Source organism: Tiliqua scincoides, chromosome 2 (assembly GCF_035046505.1).
Source record: "Tiliqua scincoides isolate rTilSci1 chromosome 2, rTilSci1.hap2, whole genome shotgun sequence".
Taxonomy (NCBI): domain Eukaryota; kingdom Metazoa; phylum Chordata; class Lepidosauria; order Squamata; family Scincidae; genus Tiliqua; species Tiliqua scincoides.
This window is the reverse complement of record NC_089822.1, coordinates 13,716,738-13,740,174: the sequence shown is the minus strand read 5'-3', so window position 1 is coordinate 13,740,174 and position 23,437 is coordinate 13,716,738. Positions and strand designations below refer to the sequence as shown.

The following is a 23,437-nucleotide window of genomic DNA, read 5'->3' as shown; positions in this document are numbered from 1 at the left end:
CCTAACCTCACTTTCCTGAGAATTAGCCCCATTGAACAAAATACGTAGGACTTACTTCTGAGTAGACCTGGTTAGGATTGTGCCCTGAGCGCCAGCAAGGCTGATGCTGAGAGTGGAGCGAATCCTAGCCAATTCAGAATTAGCAGAGGATGATGAGAAACTTGTGTGGAGGGAGGAGTGAGCCAGCTGGCTGCTTGCAGGGGGTAAGTGGCAGAATTTTGGTAGCAGCTTGGCAGGCGTTTGGAGCAGCGGATCGCCTTGGTCCATCCCTGATCTCCCTACACCATTGCAGGTGCAACTGCTCCATGGCTTTGCCATCAATGATTAGTTTTGAAGACTCCTTGCAGATGCCCCCAGATGTATTTCACTTTATTATTAATTTGTCCTGGGGCTAACATTGAAAATTGGCTCCAGGGTTGTACCCTGAAAGGCACCGTGCAAACTAAAAGGCTCTTGTGTTCTGCTTGTGCCATGACTAAGCCCAAAATGTCATTCTCAACCTTTTCAAGATCACTGTCTTAAAACAGAGATTTTGCGATCAACACCCAGGACGTGTTTTAAACACCCAGGATGTGCTTCTTTCAACATGTGGCTCTCCTCAACTTCCAGACACTCTGTGAACTTCCTTAATTTTCATTTTGCTTTTTTAACTTTGACATATTCCTTCTTCATTTTTTCTTTTTGTGGTTAGAGCAAAGAAGATGTTTACTTCGTAGTTTTGAATAAAGAGGAAGGATCTGGCCTGGGATTTAGTGTGGCTGGAGGAGTTGACCTGGAACAGAAATCAATCATTGTAAGTGGTGACTGCGTCTTTCTCGTAAGCAGGTTGCAGAGCCAGCTGGAAGTTAGATCAAGTGCTCATTTATCAAGGCAGTCCCCAGCCACAGAACCCGATTGTGAGTGGCTGCTTGCGTCATTTTGAATGCCGTCTGCTAAGGCAATCAAAAAGGGAAACACCGTGGGTGCCAAACCCTGACACACAATCATACCAAAGAGGAACATCAGTGATGGTCTCAGCCACACATCCTAATGAGTATGGTCCTTAGGATCAGCTACGCTGGAGTCCCAAAGAGCATCAATTGTACCTTAGTCTCATTATTCATAAACTGTATGCTACAAGAAAACTACTTACACAGGCAGCTGCCTTATAATGGGTCAGAGCTCATCTGCAGTATACTTCTAAATAATAGGTGCTGGGGAAAAACAAGAGGAGGACTGTTGTCTTCACACCCTCCTTGTGGCCTTCTTGGGAACATCTGGCTGGCCTCTGGATCTGACCGTGCAAGGTTTTTCTTATGTTCTTATGCCCACGCAGGGACTTGTAACATATGGCTATGCTGTTTTTAAAAGCAATTTCAGCTCTCCTTCAAATAACATTGGTGTTTTCCCGATCAAGCCTGGAGAAAGACTAGAAAATATCAACAACATGAGAATGTGTATACTATAAATAAATGTGATGATAGATGCTGTTGTAGGAGATAGGTTCATCCGTGTCTATAAGGCATAATATCTATAACATCTCTTCTTGTAGGTCCATCGGGTGTTTTCAAAGGGGGTGGCGTCCCAAGAAGGGATCATCCATCGCGGAGACCTCATTCTTTCCATCAATGGCATTTGTCTTGCGGGCTCGGTGCACGGGGACGTACTCAATGCTCTGCACCAGGCACGGCTGCACAAATATGCCGTCGTTGTCATCAAGAAAGAGAAAGATAGAAAAAAGATTTCTTCAAAACCTGAACTGTCTACTCCTGGCAGAGAGACCTTGATGGTGGGAAAAGCTGCGACTGTTGGCAGAGGAGCAGGTACACTGTTAGTAGAATAGCAGCTGGAATGAATTCAAAGAATAGCCAATGTGGGGGAAAACCTCATATGGTTCCTATTAGAACTGCCTGTGCATTTATGCAGTTGGGCAGAGCAACTGAAAATAAGCCTGAGTTTTCATTGGAACTCCTTGGAACCCAAAGAGTGTGCTAAGAAGTCACCACACAAGCAGGTAGAAGCCTGGATATTCCAGCCCCAATCTAAGCCACGTGGAACTGAGCTGGTAGCCTTCTACTGGAAAGCAGATCAGTGCTTCTCACTGTGATCTGTGGTTTATGAATAATGTACTAAATGTGAACTTGTTAGCATTTCATTTCCAGAGACTAAGTATTTGGATTTACACACATTCTTGCAGTCCAAGAACAGATTGTTCTATTAGAATAGGTAGAGCTCTCTGCCAATAGTTAAAAAGAAGAGAACAATTCTCTAATGATAATTGATTTTTCAGGAAATTGAAATAACACAGGGGAGTAAAAACCATAATGGATAATGTATATCTAGTGCTTCTGAGCACTGGATATACCTACTGGGAGGGATCTACCTACTGGGAAGTGGGGATGTCTCTGCTCCTTTGTGGGCAACTTTTGGCATGACTATCCAAACCCTGGTGATCAGAACAAAGTAATGAGTGTTCTCTGTTGGTTCCTTCCCCCCTGCCCCCCACTGAAGGTTCAGCTGGAGAGTTGAGTGATGCCATTTGTGTTGAACTACTGAAGACTTCTGCTGGATTGGGGTTCAGTCTGGATGGAGGAAAAGCATCACTCTCTGGAGACAGACCTTTGCTTATCAAAAGGATATTTAAAGGTACGGTACTGGGAAAACAGTGAAAATTATGGGTTTGCCAGAACTCTACCTCTGGCTGAAGAAGAAAGCAGTGGAGGAGAAAGAAAAATAGGCATGATGTTTAAGGCCCCAAACCTATAGTGTGTAACAGTCCTAGACTTGCAGCCCAATCCTGTCCATTTTTACTCAGAAGTAAGATCCATTTTGTTCAGAGGGGGTCTCCATACTATGTCCCGGGGGCCGCATCCAGCCTGTAGCAGCTTATTTTTTTTGTCAGAGCATTTGGTAATATTTGACATTTTTACTCATTATATATATTGTTTCTTTGGCATTGTTCTTTGTAGTTGTCACATTTCTCTTTTGTTCTGAATCGTATCATGCTGATTACAAAAAAAGATTCGAGTAAATTGGGTAAGAGGCACTTTTTCAAGTGGGTGCTCCTTTTTTTAGCAGGGGGAGAGTAACTGGCCCACCTCACCCCAGCACTGTCTGTTCTAGTGGCTGTCTGCTGGTATTCCTTTGCATATTTTTAGATTGTGAGCCCTTTTGGGACAGGGAGCCATTTGGATATTTGATTTTTCTCTGTAAACCACTTTGTGAAGTTTTAGTTGAAAAGTGGTATATAAATACTGTTAATTAATTAATTAATTAAAACTTTAATGCATAAAATTAAAAATTTTAATTTCATGCATTCGTGTATAAAATTGATTTTTCTTTTGGCCTGCAACATTGTGTAAAATAAATGATGTGGCCCTCATACTGAAAAGTTTGGAGATCCCTGGTATATAGGATTGCAGCATTAAGTAGGTTGGACCAGAGGTATCAAACATAAGGCCTGTGGCTGGCTGTGGCCTGCAGAAGCTCTTTATCTGACCTATGTGATAACTGGGCTCTCCCAATATGATAATTTCCCATATCTTGAAAATATGATTAAGATTTGCATATTTCTCTTCTGTCATTTGCAGCTAATGAGTTTCTACATAAGAACAAGGGGCTTATTTCTGCCCATTATCTGTTTAATGATGCCACTTCCCATGAATGCTGTTTGGCCTGCAGTATGAAATGAGCTTGACATCCCTGAGTTAGACTCTGCTAGGTGCATGATAGATTTCAGATTGCATTGCAGACTGATGGGACAAAGAAACAGTTATAGCCGTTTCTCCTTTTTAAAAGAAATATAAATGCTAGCTGTTACTTTAGTCTGCAGTACTAAATGGAACACACGGATCCTTTGTGAAGCAAAGAGAAACTAAAACTAAAAGCAGGCCAAGAATCCTGCAATATGAAGTTCAATATCAGTGGGTTAAACTGCTGAGTCGACGAGCCTGTTGACTGCAAGGTTGGCAGTTCGAATCTGCGCAGCGGGGTTTGCTCCCGTTGCTTGTCCCAGCTCCTACCAACCTAGCAGTTCGAGAGCATGTAAAAATGCGAATAGATAAATAGGTACCACCTCGGTGGGAAGGTAAGAGCGTTCTGTGCACTTAGGCATTTAGTCATGCCGGCCACATGACCACGGAAACTATCTACGGACAACGTCGGCTCTTTGACTTAGAAACTCCCCTAGTTGGAAACAACTAGGCTTAACACCAGGGGAACCTTACCTTTATATTAACAGTATTTATTAACAGTATTTAATTCAAACAATATAGTTTATTCAGACAATAACCTTATTTTGTTGTGAGCATTGTAATGCAGTTTATTTAGATCTATAATTATACTGGAATTCCCACGGATCAAATATTTCCTTGAAACCAAATTGTTCTGTGCTGTTTTGTGTCTTCCTGTTTGCTTTGGGCCTAACTTTTACTTTTTCACCTATAGGTGGTGCTGCAGAACAAGCTGGAAAACTGGAAGCTGGCGATGAAATTCTTTCCATTGGTGGAAAGTCCTTGCTGGGACTCATGCATTATGATGCTTGGAACATCATTAAATCTGTCCCGGAGGGGCCGGTTCAGTTGCTCATCAGAAAACATCAGCCTCCAGCATGATGTGTACAGTACTATTAAGCAAAACTTACCTTTTGAGTGAACTCTTCCAAGCTGCATATGCTGGAACATTAATACATTTCAGAAGCTGAACCTCATTGGTTCAGCAATGTTCATCAATGTGAGAATGCTCCAATTGGCCAAGGAATGTCAGGATACATGAGCCAGGAGCATAACTGTGTCAGTGCAGCATTGTTGTATAAATGGCAATGACTTTGTTCCCTTTAGGATGTAACAAATCAAAGTGCCACATATTGTTTGCATTGGCTACATGGACCCCTGTGTATGCGAACCTCCTATCCACAATCCTGGAAATGTTCCAGTTAGTCACTCATGTGGAGCTGCACCAAACAAGGCTGTTGTGTTCAGGGCTCAGCATACAAGGACCTTGCCCAGGAACATGTGAAGAGGATTCCTTTGAGCACGTGCACAGTACATTGCCAAATCACCAGGGGAACCTCAGCTGACCTCATACATCTGGGATCATGGAGGAAAAGGATTCTAAATCAGAGGAAGAGACTCCTAAGAACCTGTTTTCCTGCCACATCTCTTTTAGAAATCAGTGATTGGTCGTGCGTACTCTTTGCACTCACCCCAGAGATGGCACTTTGCATAGGTTGCAACGCTCCCTATGTTTTGAGGTTGCAATGTTCCCTATGTTTTGCTCCCTATGAACGCTCAGTAGTGTTTGTAAAATTGATGCCTGGTTTCTTTCTGATACAGTCAGAGGATTCAGATATTCTCTTTGGATCTATCCAGTCATTACATAGAAAGAGTATTCCCAACACTTTACAGGGTACAGCGCCTAAGATGATGGAACATTTCCAGTTAAAGGAACATACATACCAGAGCTGGGAAAGACCATTGCCTGAGACCATGGAATGCTGCTGACAATCAAGAATAGACAAGGTTGGGCTTGATGGATCACGATCTGACGTGGAATAAGGCAGCTTCACGTGTTCATCTGGGGGCTGCTGGCCGTGAAGGCAGCTCAGGTTTAGCGTTGATCTTGTCCTCACTCTCCTCGCTGTACTATCCGGCGTCCAAAGAAGAATAACATGGGATGAATTACGTAGCTGGTAGCTATTTATTAGGAAGTATGTAACACCTTTGCAAATGTGGGTGAACTTTTTCAATCCATTTATTAGCAGCGTTCTTTATTATTTTTACTTTTTTTGCAGAGGAAACTTGCCTTCCGTTTGTGAGAATGAGGATTTTCTGGGTATATCACAGAGTTCTGATTTCAGTAGACTTGGGGTCCAGCATTCATCCCTTACAAATAGTAGAATTTCTGGAACAAATTCACTGTTCATCTAAGTGCATTTCTTTTGTTCTTTTCTTTTTTTAAAAAATTGCATGAAACAAATGTGACATTTCCACAACTTTGCTAAACCAGAACCAAGCATGCTTTTTTCAAGCAGCTGAAAATTATTTTTGAGAAGTACAAACAGCCACATAAATGAGTTCAACTCTCAGTATTGAGCTGTTTATCACACTTATTTATATGGGAGAAAACGACAGAGAGAAACATGTCCAGGGAGACAACTTCATTCCAAACCGCTGGTGCTTTTCTTAAATAATATACAGTATAGGAAATTTAGCACAGAACTTTATGATAAAACTTTTCAGACCCAGTAACTTCTAGTTAAATGATTAGAAATTAGATGACCAGACTTTCAGAAGAATTGGAACCTTTATTGTTTACTTTGATGTCAAAGGAAATGTCTTCCTTTATCAAATTGGCTTGGTACCTAACACTTCTGTCAATCAAACTTCTTAATCAAACATTTTATTTACCTAGAGTTTTCCAGGGTAGAGTGTCAGGAAGGACAGACACAGAGAACCTGGATAAGCCAGAGACTTGAAAAGCGAAGAATAGAAAAGGGCCTGCTTGTGTAAATTCTGAGTATTCCTCCACTTGTTAGGTTCTATTCTACCACTTTGGTCTTATTAGTATTTTGTGCATCTAGGGCCTCTGAGAGGAATTTTATCGGGGGTACAAAGTTTCTTTTGGGCCCCTTTCCAAAGAGGGAGGAGGGTAAAACAGAGTGGGAAGTGGCAGTGGGGGTGAGCAGAATGGGGGCAGGGGAAAAATGGAAACAGCTGGAATAGTCTTTGGAGCCCAGGTCTACCACTCTTCCCAATGCAGAGCACAGATCTACCTGTCTGCCCGGCATTGGCACCTAGATACAGGAATGCAGAAAACCAAACACACTCCTAAATCTCTCTAAAATCTTTCAAATACAGCAAATCATTGCAGGAGATTAGGGTCATTATATTTAGGCTCACACTAGAATGGAGAGTGTCCTGTGTACACCAAAACTGAGTTCTGCAGCAGTGTCACTGAGCTCCTCTACACTCCTTCATGGTTAGCTGATCCACAAGCCAAAGAGCTATTGTAGCAGGTCAGTTTTCTCACAGTTGTGACACTGTTAAGGAATGTATGCATTCTTGGGCCTGGTTTTTATGGCTTGTGGCAGTAGTTGCTGCCATGTGCCCACAGTAATGCCCCCAGCATTCCGTGTGGGCAGTGCATCTGGGTGAGATTGGAAAATGTAACATCCCAGGAATTTTCTGGGGCCCCTTCTTTGGCTCCTGGGCCCCCTTTCTGACCCTGGGCCCGGGTAAAAATTACCCCCTTTATCCCCCTCTCCTAGGCCCTGTGTGCATCTATATACCGTATGCAATTCCTGGATTTGCAAAAAATGTTCTGTTGTGGCACAGATGTTGTCAGCCAAAATCAGCAAGAGAGACCCATGTGTGGAAGCAGACTTTCAAAAATTTAGCAAGTGTGGATGTAGCTTCACATTTACCACTGCATCACAAGGCTCACTGAGCTGACTGGATATCTTTTCAGGCAGGCGGAAATGTGTGTCCTCCATCCATTGCCTCCAGCTGAAAGTCATGACTAGGTGCCTGGACTAGAACTGGACTGAGAGTTTTGTGTGCATTTGCAGTTCAGCATTCATGGTATACTGTACATAAGGATAAGACTCCAGACCATCACCTGTGCTTCTCTAGAACACTTCATACATACTGAGAACAAATGCCTGATGGGTTGTTTTGATGTGTAAATTAGATTAGGCACCGAGAATTCAAAATATGAGAAATTAGAATAGAAATTTTTTTTATATAAAGTGAGCAACTGCAAAATAAACAGGTTGCCACACAAAACAAGATCATCCCCAATAAACGAGGGGAAATTTTGTTTGTTCTTATTGCCTTAAACTGCTGCATCACTGTCAGGGGTAGTTTCCAAATTCCAGAGCTAGCCAATGCTGAGTAACTTTTTAAAAATTCAAATGTTTGCACATGACTTAGGTTTTCATGGGGGACTCTGTTCCCAGCCATTCCAACTTTATCCATTCTGTGTGGATAGTTTGCCCATCATAAAGGCTAGGTAGGCACAGGCGCTGCAATCAAGAATGAACTAACCTATTTGTAATGCTTAATGCCTCAACTAAGAACCAGCTTTTTAAATTACCTTTAAGGGGGGGGGGGACGACGACACTTCATCCAACCCTCAGGAAGAGTTCTGTGCAATTTTCACACTGCTTTTCAACAGTGGTTGGTCCTAATAAAGGATTGTTTCATTATCTCTGCGCACAACTACCAGAACGGCTCTGGTTCTGTAAAGTGACCAGGGAGAAAAAGAAAACATTGATTCAGTAAACGTAGTTTTGTTTAAAAGATTGATTCAGCCCTAGACACTTAGTTATTTCTTTGAACCTGTGTTGCAGACTGCAGCACATTTACTGTAGCCCGTGAAATTCAGTGGGGACCATGAGTCCCCTGCACATCTCAACCTGCATAGATATCGTGCCAGTTTCCATTTCTTTGTCACTCAACAGGCTTGACCAGGGCTGCACTGCTAGACAGCTGCCCCTTGCCCTCCAAAAGGCCCACCATTGACAATCCCTGAGACCGGCTCTGTGTCTGTAGCCTTTGTGCAGTGGGGATGGAGCAACTTGCAGTCGAGAGTCACTTTCTTGTCACCTTCTGTCTCCCACCCTGCCCTGAAATGCAAGTTTTCCCCAGAAGCTCCTAAGATGCTGCAAGGACCTTGGCAGGCCCAGCCTAAGCCTACATGCCACTTGGGACTCTCAGATTACCTGCAAATCTCGCCCCCCCCCCCAGCGTACAAAACACACCATGCAAATTCTCCCCCTTGTCTGACCACCATGCCTCTGCCCCACATCCCTTGAAAGCATACCTCCTTGCTACTGCTGTTCTCTTTCATGTTCTCTATTGTTTCAAAAAAAAAAAAACAGGGCAAAGAAGAGTGAGAGAAAGTGGGTGGGGAGGAGACAAGAATGCAGGACTAGAGCAGCTCCTTTCTGATTTCTCTTTCCCTCTTCTACTCTCTTTGCTTTTTTAAAAAGGCAGGGAGCAGGCAGCAGGAGAGTGATGGCAGCAGTAGCAGCTGCTAAAAAGCCTGGTGAGTTAGGGTGGTTGCTGGAGGTGGTGGCCTATGCCAAGATGCAGCCCCTGAGCCTGGGGCCAGTTAGTATGTCAGCCCTGGACCTGTAGGGGGAAGCTCCTGTTTGCTGCTGGAGGAAGTGGCAGGGATGGAGAACACAATCCTATGCTTGTGTACTCTGAAGAAAGTCCTCTTGTCTGCAGTAGAGCTTACTCTCAGGAACATGTGCATAGGATTGCAGCCTCAGCCAAGGGAGTTACTCTGTAATCACCTTCTGTCTTCCATCACATCTGCTAATGTAAAGAAAGCCCCAACACAAACCTTGGGGGGATGGGACACCCAGGAAGGAGAAGGTCCACAGTCATAGCTAACCTAGCTAACCTAACATCTAGTGCTTTCTCAGATGACCAGTTCAGTGTCTCTGACATTTCACGGGCAAGTGGGAGGGACGTGGCAATGCTGCAACCCTTTGCTCTCACATGGCCTTTCTCCTGCTCCTACCCAGTTCCACAGCCTTCCTTCAGCATTTATCCCATGCTTCAGTCAGCTTCTCTACTTCGCAGGTTTGTCCCCCTCATTTAAACCAGTTGTCTCCCCTCTCTCTGCGAAACTGGGTGTGACAGCTCAGGGACTGACAAAGTAATAGAATTTTGGGAAATGTTCGCTGTTATAGAGCATGGATCATTCGCTAATTTAAGGTTTTTTTTTCTTTAGTAAAATGCTGGCCTCAAGTAACATGCCACTCCCTTAGTCTTGAATACAGATGAATTTAAAATGTTTCACATAACCATTCACTATCGTGAACCTGAAGTGCCTCTGGAAAATGTGGCACAATAGATGATAATTTTGTAAACATTCATTTGGGAGTACAAATCAGTACACAAGAATTACTCAGAACATACTCAAACTGTTTACAGACAGCCTTGCATTTCCCATCTGTTTGTTCAATGCAAGCCTACGCTAAAATGACTATGTGAAATGCTAAATATCGTTTCCAAGGTATGATGAATTCAATGTTGATGGTAGTCTGTTCACTTGTTTTGGATATACATGATATGGTTCTCTGGTGCTGTTGAGTTTTTAACTTGATTTGATAATAACTCTTTAGAGCGTGGTCATTCATTCCCCAAACTGAAAACTTCTATTGAGGCAATGGAGCTGAAATTAAAATATTATTGTAATTTCTCAGAAACCTTGTGTAGTGCACCTTTCTCATTTAAAAGGAAATCCACCATCCAGGCCATCAGTTTAGCAAGGGAAAAATTGGTCACTAGACGCTGTGCCAGAACCACCATTCAGAGCGTGATACCATAGCCTTTCGAGACTGAAGGTTGCCAACAACTCCCTGGTAAGTGTGGTATTCTTACTCCCTGGTAAGTGCAGCCCAAGTGCAGGGAATTTTGCCCTATGTGAAAGCATTCAACTACTAGGGTGACCCCCCACCAGCAACCTGAATGATGCCATCGAGACACAGGTGAATTGCACCTCATTTGCTCTTTGTGTGAACTAGGCCACCATTTAGCTACATTTGTGTGTGTGTGTTTTTTTTTAATGTGTGACACGCGCCTTGTATGATATTGTATATTGACACCACTATTTATATAAATATAACCTTTGTGTGGAGAACATTTTAAAAATGCCTTGTTGTTGTTATAAGAGAAGTGCAATAATAGGAACTAGACCGTACAGTTTCCAAAAGTTGCTTTGTCCCATTTATGTAAATCTGCATCTCAGTAAATCTTCCCCCACCCTCTGTTTTTTTTTTTAGTGATTTTTGAAAATAAATATGAGACTTACTACTTCACTGGGTATTTTTTGGGTTTGTGAACTCTACGTTGAGATATCATGTTTTAAATTGTATGACTAAAGTTTATAATGTGCCATTCACTTTACAAATTGAGGACTATGAACCTCTATAGAAGACCTAACTACCCCACTGTAGCTTGGTTATCAGCAGTGGTGTAGCTAGAGGGGGTGCAAGGCACTAAGTTTTGCAGGAAGCCTCACTGCAGCATGCAAGGGCCCCGCTCCCCTCCCCTTCCCTTACATGCTGCAGTGAGGCTCCCTGCAAAACTTAGTCCTTTGCACCCCCTCTAGCTAAGACACCGATTACACAGGCCAACACACATTTTGCTTCCTTAAACATTACACCCTATCATGTCTACTTTTGGAGACACTGCATAGCCTCTTTAGTGAATGGTTCAGGCAGCTTCCTCATGAGGAAGCCTACACCAAGCCTTCCTCATGGGGAAGCTGCTTGAACCATTCACTAATGAGGCTATACTATATGTCCAAAACTAGACGTGATAGGGCAAAACGGATGTCATTTTTGGAATCTGTACCCCAAATTCATATCAAACCACCATAAAGTTTTAGGAAAAACTTTTCTGACCCTCAATTTTGTAGGCCTTTGTTATCAGGTTTCATTCTGCTAAAAAGTCAGGCGTGTCCAAACTTTTTGGCAGGAGGGCCACATCATCTCTCTGACACTGTGTCAGGGGCTGGAAAAAAAATTTACATTTCAAATTTGAATAAATTTACATAAGTTTACATAAATGAATATATTAGATATGGAAATTATATGAATGAATGAAGGTCTTACAATAGCTCAAGGCCTATAAAAGACGTGAAACAGCAAGCAGTGGAGGGAGCCCTTGTCCCACAGCTCACGCGAGAGGTTGAACAGTTGCCTTCAGGCTGAGAGCAGTTGCTTTGGGCCAACACAGGCTCCAGCAAGTTTCCAGAGAGCCAGAGGCTCATTGGAGACTGGGGGCTCCCTGTGGGCTGGATTGGGAGTCCCCGAGGGCCGCAAGTGGCCCCCGGACCAGGGTTCGGGCACCCTTGTGCTAAGTGATGAAGAAATTGTCTTCATTCATTCATGACCACACTATTAATACTAGAAATAGTGTGCCATCAAGACACACCGTCCAGCGTTAGATACAGCATGTTCATGCAGGAGTACCCACACTCACTTGAATGCTCATGAGCATGATTGTGGCAAATGGCCTCATGTAACTTGCTGTGATCAGTATAATTGGAACTGTTCTTGCCCTGATCCCATGAGCAGCTATCACTGCTGCTCACCTTGACGCAGGAGGAAGACTTTGGTGTCTGCAGGGGTACCCCAGATTCTGACAAAGTGTCTCTTCCTGCCTTGGATGGGACTGGTTTCAATGGGCATAAATGGACCTAATTGTGCATTGTGTTGGTCTGCACCCATTTCAGGGGCACAGTGCTAGAGGCACAAAAGCAGTACCCCCCCATAAGTGACTAAATATTTCTATAGGGAATACTGTACTATTTTTAAAAACACCACCATGGCTTCGAAAACCATATCACACACAAGAAAAACACAGACTATTTTAATAAAAGAATCAAATGCATGAAAAAATGAGAAAATATAAGCTGCTTAAACTGTCTGCTTACACATAGAGATGGGTCGGGGGAACATTAATAATGGAATGGTCGTTACCCACTGATGGTAGGCATTATGTTGCTGCCTAAATGATATTGTTTCAATAATCTGTACCAACATATATCCCTGATGATTCTGGTAACCACACAAGACTTGGGAGAAGATGGATCAATTGCATATTTCTATGATGTACTCATTGCTACTCAAAATGTAGCCTCAACCTATTGGTCTGAGCTTCAAAGGCTTAGGAGAGACATCTTCAGATAGCTTGGTATCACACGTACAGCTCTGAAGCACACATGTTGGCTTTTTTTTATTAATCTGATAGCTTTCAAAAACAGATGTGTTGATGGGAGGTAGTCCTGCTTATTTGAGGGCCCAGTCCTATCCAACTTTCCTGCCCCAAGGTTGCATTCCCCTGCCTTGAGGAGGCCTCTGTGACACCCCCCCCCAACTGCAGGATGCAACACACACCCAGTCTGATAGGCTGCATCAGTGCTGGCAAACTGGATAGAATTGGGCCCTTACAGCACAATCCTATGCATGTCTACTCAGAAGTAAGTCCTACTGTGTTCAATGGGGCTTACTCCCAGGAAAGGGTGGATAGGATTGCAGCCCTAATCTCAAAGCTAGCAATGGAATATTTCATGGTTTCATTTCCTTCCAGTTGTATACCTGAAAGGCAGATCTGGCTCCTGAGACACATAATGTATATACTTTTATTTCTTTAAATGTTTACATCTCACTGTTAAATCCTGAAGGACCCCGAAAGCAACTTGCAACCACTAAATCAAAATGTCAAGAAACAAACAAGTAATAGTTTAATACCCTGTTTTGTTCTAATGCTAAGCCATGGTTTTGTGTTTGATTGAGAAAGGTCAATTTCACAAAGGGGAAAAAAATATCACTTTAGTGAGTCTAACCCAAAGGCAACACCTTTGCAACAAAATGGTTTTAACCCAGTGGTTCCCAAGCTTTTTTGACTGGCAGCTCCCTTGACCTACTGGGCCATTGACTGCAGCTCCCCATTAGGGCTACAATCCTATGCATTGTATAGGGCAGTGAGTTTTTTGTGAAGATTCCACAGCTTCCGTGGTGGGTTTCTGTGGCTCCTAGGGGAGCCATGGCTCACAGCTTTGGGAACCACTGGATATAGCAATATGCTGATATTTCAATAAAGTGAAATAGGCCTCCTGGAATAAGGCGTTCCACAATCTGGGTGCCACCCAATCTGGGTGCCATCACAAATGAGGTGGGTGGCAGGGGGGGGAAAGGCCCCAGGTTCCAAGCCACAGAGGTGTGTGCGAGAGACTGGGACCATGTGGGGGGGGCTGACTGGGGTGGTTTTTAGTGCTTGTTGCTTAGAGTGGTGAGCGCTTTCACTTTGGTCCCACCCTCCCTCCCATTTGGCTCTGAAATTGAGCCATTCTGGAAGTGAGGATGTAGTGCCCAGGTGCAAGAATGACATGATGATGCAGAGGGGGGGAGGGGCATGATGATTCCAGGAGGTTCTGGGAAACCTCTGGGTGCCGCAACCCAAAAGGCCTGGTTGCGTGCATCCACCAAACATATTTTTAGAGAACATGGACTACAACTGCTGATTTGTGTGGGTGGACAGAATAAAAAAAGTGGCATTTTATTTTGACAGCATTGTGTAGCTTGGTAAATATTGGTGAGCATCATTCTGATTTCTAGTGCCTGAATTTGCTCACAAACATTCTAACAGAGGCTCCTGGATGTTTCTGACATTACAGTTTAAAAACACGTGTTGGAAAGGGTTTTCCAACAATAGCCAAACCAGCATCTCTTTATCATGTCAGATTTGTTTTATTTCTTAAGATGGCAGAGAGAGATCACAGCTCTGTGGCAAATGGCCCCTTTCTTCATCTTCATAACAGTGCTGATTGTACCAAATTTCACATCAAGTAACAGTGAAATTGTAGAAGCTGCCTTTACGGATGAGAACACATCACCCTATCATGACCCATTTGCTTTCAGTTTCAGTTTCCTGATCACGATGGGCAGGAAGAAGCAGCTCTCAAGAGCGTCAACGGCTGTTGTCGGATGACTTATTCTGTGGTCAGATCACAAGTTTCAACAGTCTGACTTTTCCCACCAGAACCTTCTTTGTGGCTTGGTCGAGATCAGCTGGGACCCACCTCAAATCCCAACCAACAACACGGGGCCCACCTCAACAGCCCCGTGGGCAAGCGAGCAGCCACAGTTCAGCTTCCTTTCTTGCGCTGTGGAAACAAATCAGCATGCACATGCTACACAGCATGCACTATTCCTTCCAGGGCATAGTGGCAGTGTCCTTTTTTTTCCCCTCTCCAAAAAGCAGCTGTGAAGGGCCCAATATAGACAGAGGTGGAGCAAACAGTAAAACCTCCTCTCCCTGCCTCTGTCCACACTGGACCCTTCACAGCTGCTTTTTGGAGAGAGAGAAAAAAAGGATGTTGAGAATTCTAATCATGGAACTGCCACATCACATCTAGGTTGGCTCACTGGACATTTCTAGATTCAAAAAGGATTTCAGGCAGTCAAAGACTACTGGGACAAAGGAAAAACATTTGTCTTCCCAAGGGAAACATCCCCACATAAAATGTTAACATGTCAAAAGAAGACTAGAGTAGAACCCTTGACATTCTAGTTTTCTAAGTACAGGGAGGGTTTCGTATGGAGGAAGATTCCTCATGAAGCCTCCACTGCAGCCTGAAGCTGTACAGGCCAAGCACAATTTACAGTGCAACCTGCTGTTTCAGCAGCCCATGATGTTTTTCCTACCCTCCATCAGCCTTCCCTGTAAACTGCAGGGCTATACAGCTTTAATTGAGGCCCCACACACTGTCCCCAATTCCAAAGCCACACTTTCCCGCTCTGCGTTTTCCTGCATGCCATGGTCCTAATGAAGATAGCCTTCCAAAACTGCTTGTAGTCCTGGGAAGGATGCTCCCATTTGCACCTTTCCCAGGACTCAGAGGTGTCACTAGGATTTGTGTCACCCAGTGCAAGAGCTCATTGTGTCACTCACATGATGGACCTCCTCCCGTACCAGACCATACAGAATAAATTACAATATCATATGCACAACCTAAATACAGTGGCATCATTAGGGTTGGCGTCACCCCCATTAACTTTATTTGTTTAATATATAACAGTATAGGTCACCCTATACTATAGGTTACCCCCTAAATCAGTAGCCAACAGAAAAAACCAGTGGCCAACATGATGACACTCACACAACTGGAAAAGAATTATAGTATTAGCTCTGAGAGCTGACTCATACTAACACCTTATTGGTTCCCCACTGTGTCATAATAACCCCTCGTTGGCTTTCGGAACAATCACTTTCATTGGTCAGTTCTGTTGTGAAAATCCACTTTTTGTTACATAAGGTTGTTGTGTTTCCCTTTTCTAGTTATTTGGCCATAACATTTGATAGAATACAGATATTTCAACGTGATTTGCTTCATTGCATTCAGCATTAAATTATCCATCGAATGATATATAACTTGATGGAATTATTCAAAAATACCAAAGATTTTACCATTTTGGTCACTAGTGGTATCACACAAACACCCCCAGTGCATCACTTGGTGCAATCCACACCCTCCTAGGGACACCACTGCCAGGGTTAATAGCAACTTTGGGATACAATATTTAGCAGGACCATGGCACAATAGGAAAGGGTTAAAATTAAATACCCCCTCCTAGTGCACCACATGTCCCCTCTGTGGCTGCTATTTAATATTTTAAGAACAAGCACACAAAGCCAAACTACATATTTAATGGGATGTGTATTTTGGCCCTACGAAGTCCCATTGATATCTGTGAGCAAGCTTTAAGCATGATGCTTTCCTTTCTCATTAAATGGCATTTCAAAGTTCTAAACTTCAGCAGGATTACAGTGATCATACTGAAGCCAGGGGACTCCTAAAGCTGTTTACTTGGTAATGAACAAAAAGCCACTTCCCTCCTGCAGAGCAGTCAGGGCTGGGCTTTTGCAGAACATGTGAATCTGAATCATAGGAGGAGAGGCAGGTTTACTCAAATGTTCAAGGGTTCCTGAAGCAGACCCAGGTTTTGTTTTGCCAGAGGGAAAGTGCTGCTTCCTTGTCAAGGAACTGCCACAAGACAAATCCCTAGAGCAATGGTTTTCCCCTGAATGAGACACCAGCTGTTTGCCCCCCCCCCCCCCAATTCAGTTAGGATAGAGGGTTTTGGTTTAAAAACCTATGAAGAATCTGCTCCTATTCATTTGCTTTAACTAGCGGCTTGTGCTTCCGTAAGTGCTCGGCAAAGGGGCGGCGGTGCAGGATTCTCCAGCTATGACCCATGTGCCAGGCTTAGATAAGAACTATGACTGGTATCAAAGCAGGACTCTAAGCTTAAAAAAAGTATTGGAGTTGCAAAGGCAAGTCTAAGTCAGCTGAGTTTTTAAAAATTGAACTTTTAGGCAAGGGCAAGCCACATCTTTCGTCAAGACCAACCAAGTGTGGAGATCTCTACACATTATGCAAAATATTGCATAATATACTTCTTTCCTTCCTTTATGTCACTGATACTGCTGCTCCTAGCTATGGTGTAGGGCAAGGATGCCCAAACCCTGGCCTGGGGGCCACCTGCAGCCCTTGGGGACTCCCAATCCAGCCCATGGGAAGCCCCCAGTCTTCAATGAGCCTCTGGCCCTCTGGAGACTTGCTGGAGTCCATGCTGGCCCAACGCAACTGCTCTCAGCTTAAGGGCGACTGTTTGACCTCTCATGTGAGCTGAGGGACAAGGGCTCCCTCCACTGCTTGCTGTTTCACATCTGTGATGCAGCAGCGGCAGCGAAGCAAAGGCTGGCCTTGCTTTGTGCAAGGCCTTTTATAGGCCTTGAGCTATTGCAAGACCTTCATTCATTAACATAAGTTCCATCTCTAATATATTCATTTATGTACACTTATGTAAATTTATTCAAATTTGAAATGTAAATTAATTCCTTTTTTCTGCCCCCCCCCCCCCGACACAGTGTCAGAGAGATGATGTGGCCCTCCTGCCAAAAAGTTTGGACACCCCTGGTGTAGGGCAGCGTTTCTCAACTTTTTTCTCCTGATGCACCACTTCTCATGTTCTAATTATCTTAAATACCACCAATACCTAAAATTCCAAAAGCTATCAGGGTAAATAATTTTTTAAAAGACTGAATCGTAATATAAACAATAATTTATCCACACTTAACAACTAAAAGACCAATCCTATGCATGTCTATTCAGACGTAAACCCCACTATAGTCAATGGAGCTTACTCCCAGGTAAGTGTGAATAGGATTGCAGCCTTAGGATCCAATCCTATCCAACATTCCAGTGCCAGTGCAGCAGTGAGAATGGGGCGTGGTGGGGCAGTCACAGAGGGCTCCTCAAGGAATGGGAACATTTGTCCCTTACCTTGGGGCTGCATTGCAGCCAGTGGCATAGCTAGCGAGGGGTGGGGGGAAGGTCTGCCCCAGGTACCAGCCTTGGGGGGGGAGACACCACAAAACCCAACATCGCGGAGGTTATGAATAACCCCATCATGCTATATGCCGTTGGATGCGGAATTTCCAGAATAATGCAATGAAAAAACCAGAGTGAAATATCTCCTTTCTATCAAATGTTATGGCCAAAAAAAAATGGAAACCAAAAAATGCAAGGAACCCTATGGAAAGTAAAACATAACCATATCGCATGTTTACTCGCGAGTAGGCAAACTTACCTTAGAGCCCAATCCTGAGCACGGTGCTCAGGCTTTCTGCTGGAGCGCACTGTTGCAAATGTGCCGTAAGGCACGTCTGTGAGGCTTACCGGCAGGCCAGTGCCCATGCTATCCCAGCGCTGGCTAGTGCCGGATGGGCGCCCATCATCCACTGCTCATCGGTCTCATGGACCGCCCTACACGAATGCCTACACGAACGCTTGGCGCCCTACACAAACGCCTTTACCTTACCACCGACCTTTTGGTCAGTGGTAAAGTGAGTAGCCCCATTGTGGGGCTGCTTCCCTTACTGGGCGCCGCCCGTGGCAGGCTGAGGAGCGCAAGGTGCGGTGGGAGCCATTCGCGGTGCTGCTGCAGCCGTGCATCCCAGGCAGCTCAGGATTGGGGTGTCATTCCTTTGGAAAGGGCAGGCTGAGAGGAATTCAAGGACACCAGAATGGCTCCTATCCAATGAAAGCAGCCCCAAAAAAACACTTGAGAAGGAGGTCCCTCCCTCCAAGCAGTTGAATGTATTGAGCCCTATGGAAAGCGAAAGTAAGCCACACAGTTGTGTTTACTCATGAGTAAGCAAACATGTCTTGGCTCCTGGGCATATCAGGCAAAGGGGAATGGGTGCAAGGACAACATGGGGGGGATGCTCCTCAGAAATGTACAGAGCATACATCCTGCTGCCCTTCTCCTATTTCTGGGCTGCTGCAGTAACTTGAAAGATACTTTTCACATCCTGAGAATGTTGCATGCACTCTCTCTCACTCACACTCACACAACCCCTCCTGTTCCTAAGCCTTAGTTGAGACTTAATACAGTACTTGTCCTTTGGCTCAGGTTCTTATTTTTCAACTTGTATTACACCTTTCCTTCAGGCACCTTGCTGTTTACCTCCTTGTCCCTCAGTTCCAGGGATGCGCGGTGAGGCAGAGCCTCCCCACCAGAGTCTTTCAAAAAGCACCACCACCTGTGAGGCAGTGCCTCTCCCCCATAAATGCCACCACCTGTGAGGCGCTGGGTGCGTAAGCAGAGAAGGCAGAGGCTCCCCACCGGAGTCTTTTGAAAAGCGCTACCACCTGTGAGGCAGTGGGTGGGGAGTCCTTTGCAAAGCACCGTACATGTGAGGTATGCAAGCACACAACCCACATGTGCAGTGTGTAGGGTGTACGTGCTTGCACAGCTCACAGGGCAGCAGTGCTTTTCATAGGACTCTGGTGGGGAGACTGCTTGAGACTGATTTGAAAATGACTCTGGTGGGGAGGCTCTGCCTCACCTGCCACTCCACCCACCGCACATCCCTTGCACACACACACTATCAGTTCCTAGAGGCCCCACTTCTGTTTATGATGGAAGCAGGACTGTGCCACACACCTGCTTTCCTTCAGAAACCAAGCACAGTTGGTGCCTCCTTTGCCCAATCCCTCCCCCCATATTTTTTTCTGGTGCTACTTCCCAAGCAGCTGCCCCGCCCCGCCCGTGCTGCCGTCCAAAGGAGTAAATGTGCTGAGCGCGCGCGCCCTGCACGTTCCTGGGCTCAGCACAGCATTGCCCAACGCGGCTATTATCAGCACCGGGAGCATTTATAGTACCTGCTAGAGGCCGGACCAGGCAGCCTCTCCTGCCGCGCCGCTTCCAATCAGCGCCCCGCATCCCCCTGGAAGGCGCGCGAGCAAACAGCCGGGTGTGGCAGGCAAACAAGGGCGCTGCCTCACGCGCACAAGGAGGCTCAGAGCCCCGCCTCTGCCTGCCTGCTCAGAAGTCAGGCCCATTCGAGTCAATGCGGTTTACTTCCAGGTAAAGATGGGATTGCAGCCTTACAGACCAATCCTCTCCACACTTTCCTGGGAGTAAGCCCCATTGACTCTGATGAGACTTACTTCTGCATAGACATGCAAAGGATTGGGCTGTAGGGATGCAATCCTATCCACACTTGCCTGGGAGTAAGCCCCACTGAACACAATGGGACTTACTTCTGAGCAGATATACATTAGGCTTGGGCTGTAGGATTGCCCCCCCCCCCAAAAGCAAGATTAGGTCATTCTCCTTGTGGGTGTGTGTACATACACTTTGCTAAGGAAGAAAACAGAATGGGGTTCAGTGGCGTAGCTAAAGGGGGTGCAAAGCACTAAGTCTTGCAGGGAGCCACACCCCATTGTGCAAGGGGACCCCTCCCCTTTGAGTCAATTCCCAGAGGTGGGAGCAAAACAGAGGTAGGGCACAATCCTAACCAGGCCTACTCAGAAGTAAGTCCTACTTTGTTCAGTTGGGCTTACTCTCAGGGAAGTGTGGTTAGGATTGCAGCCATATTCACCTCCCTGCCTCAGCCTCTGTTTTGCTCCCACCTCCAGGAATGGCTCCAAAGGGAAAGGGCCCCTTGCACACGGCAGTGGGGCTCCCTGCAAGGCTTAGTGCTTTGCACTCCTTCTAGGGACACCACTGATGGGGCTCACATCCTGGTAATTATGTTTAGAATTGTAACCTTCCTTTCTCTGTACACACACACTCACACCCACACCAGGGCTGGATTAAGCCAGTGCAGAACCTATAGCACATGTCATAAAGGGGTTCCTGTCCCACCTTCCCTCCCCCATTCCACCCTCTCCCACCCCTCCACCAGCCCACACAGAGGTGACCTTCTGTAGCATGCACTGATTTTCTTTGAGCGCCAACATGCCTGCACAGGTTTTCCCGCCGGCGCCTCTTCTGCTGTCACAACATGCTTTCTGGCACGTTTGTGACAGCCAGTGCCAGCAGAGTGCGCGCTCCACCGGTGCTGAGGCCCAGTAGGGTTGTGCCTACAGTGGAGTTAAATTTGAATGAAATTATTTATTCGTATCATGTTATTAATACCATCTGTCATGATTACATACTGTGTAAATCACAGGGTTGCCCGATTGTGAAATGCTGATTTCACCAGAGACAGCTTGCAAGCATTTAGTATGGGGCTAAAAAGGGAGGCCTGTAGTATATGCTACTTTTGCTACTATGTTATTCTGGCCCTGATTCACACACTGTAAACAAGAATGCACACACATATTTTAATGAGCTCTGATTCATACATACTGTACTTCATTGTAGAAAACCTGCAACACTCAGACATCTAAGGCAGTGCTTTTCAAAGTGGGGTGTCACAACGTCCCAGCCTGAGGACCCTGGCCTCTGCCCCCTTAAGGGGTGGAGAGGGGGGAATGGAGTGACACTCAAAATAACAATTGCAACCCTCTTCTGGTTTTTGGTCATGAAACTGGTAGTGGGTTGCGATAGTTATTTTGGCAGTTTGCATGCTTCAAGGGCCTGCAGAGGCTCATGCGGGGCTCCCCGCACCCCCAGGAGCCTGCTGCAGCCTCTGGTGAGTGCAGGAAAGCTCCTGAACCCCTCGAAAGCAGCACGATCCAGGCGATCGCTTTGCTCCATTCCCCCCTCCCTTGCAAGAACTTACAGTGGGGCTCAAATTCCCAGAGAGTTTGAGAATCGCTGATCTAAGGGAAGAAAATTGAAGAGATGTGTGGAACCATCCTGGCACACACAAGGTAGGGCAACTGGGTTAGCCTCCCTGGGCCTCATGCTTTCATGACATGTGACCGTAATGGGGGGGGGCCTGCACAGGTCAAGTTGCCCTGGGCCCACACCTTGTCCGCACCTTTCAAGGGTTGGCTCTGCCAGCACACATGTTGGTGGATGTCTGCAGATCCCTTAGTCAGTGATGTATAAATGCCAGTGGGGAACATTTTGAGCACTTGTTCTAATTAATTAACTAATTGCTAATGAATTTGGCAACTGCTTCTGTGTACACCGTATGAAGTAATATCTGTGAATTATAGTACTATAATGTATCAGTGAATTATAGCATAATAAATTTGTCAACTTAAGTAAGGCAGGTTAGAATTCTAAACAGAATTACTAGAGTATAAGCCCCATGGAATGAACACATTAGGATGATTGCCAGGATTGCCCGCTTTTGTGCTGGGCTTGCCCCAGACATGCCAAAACCGGTTAGACTGCCTTGTGCTGGCTGAAGCTCCCGATTTCTCTAGACTTGCTGGGTTCCATTCTGTAAAGTTTGGGTGGAACCAGGAATGAATATATGCTGCTCTGCCCAAATTGGATGAGGTTATGAAATCAGGAATGGATTCTACAAGCCTGAGCAGGCATATGTAGAGAAGCCTTGTACCAAGCCAAGCTTAGCTTCTCTGCATGTGTCCCTGGCTAGCAGGCCATCTCCAGAGTGCAGCTGGTCTTGTGTTTGTTCCAGAAATAATTGCATCACAATGTATCTCTGAACAGACCAGAACATACCTCTCTACCAGGACTACCAAACACCAGTTCCAAAAGCCACTTCCTGCCTACCAGTGCCTACCAGTGTTTATGGAAAGCTGCAGTCCTGCACACCCTTATGCACTGAACTCAGTGGATATGACTTCCAAGTAAACAAGCATAGACTATATAAATAGTCCTTTGTAATATGCAAAATGTCCTCATGTATTGTTTCCATGATTGTAAACTACAACTTCTGGTAGGTAGACCAATCATGATAAGGACTGGACAATATTGTCTAGTGTCTTGTGTGGTCCCTGAAGCATTTGGTGGGCCACTGTGAGATACAGGAAGCTGGACTAGATGGGCCTTTGGCCTGATCCAGCAGGGCTGTTTTTATGTTCTTAAGTTCTTAATATTCACTTAACTTGCAAGTGTCTAGTTCTCTGTGGTGGCTTAAACTCATTGCTGTTATTAGGCGCTGCTTTATGGGTTTTATCTCCTGTTACTTTCTTCTTATTTTTGCTATAGCTAGAGAGTCTTTATCTTATTTTAATGTTGTTACCTTTAAGAACATTGCCAGCCTCCTTAGGTGTCCTTTGGATGGAAAGGTGAGATATACATGTCTATTAACAATAATTCATAATAAAGATATAGTACTAATCGAGTCCAGCTTCTTGTATCTCTCAGTGGCCCACTAGATGTCTCAAGGAGCACCCAAGACAATAAGATAGCCATATACGTATGATTGCTAGAGGAAGTGGCTGCTCTGGCCATGGTGCTGCCCTGGACCCCTGGTACCCTTGGGTTAATCCTGGTATGAAACCTGCTCCCTGCCCCTGGTGATCCCCTCTACTAAGAATCACATCTGCTCTTATCTGAATAGCCATCCCCTCTAACACCTGCAAAGTCTTCTCCTGGGTTCTAGGTCAAACCAGAGGAGGGGTGTAAAAATCCCCATGAGCTGAGTGGGCTTTTCACCCTGCAGGTGACAGCAGCCCTGCAGGTGTATCACTTAGAGGTGGTCAGCTCCAATCC

At 45.2% G+C, this 23,437-nt stretch overlaps 1 protein-coding gene across 1 annotated transcript in view; it reads left to right on the top strand.

Moving 5' to 3' along the window:
* Positions 1–5,847, top strand: part of PDZD2 (PDZ domain containing 2) — a 188,905-nt gene extending 183,058 nt beyond the window's left edge. The window contains exons 21-24 of the mRNA XM_066616956.1: positions 692–793; positions 1,532–1,802; positions 2,491–2,625; positions 4,426–5,847. Of these exons, the coding sequence (XP_066473053.1) occupies positions 692–793; positions 1,532–1,802; positions 2,491–2,625; positions 4,426–4,592 (675 nt within the window). The 3' untranslated portion in view covers positions 4,593–5,847. The remainder of the gene's footprint in view (positions 1–691; positions 794–1,531; positions 1,803–2,490; positions 2,626–4,425) is intronic.
* The last annotated feature ends 17,590 nt before the right edge of the window (positions 5,848–23,437 follow it).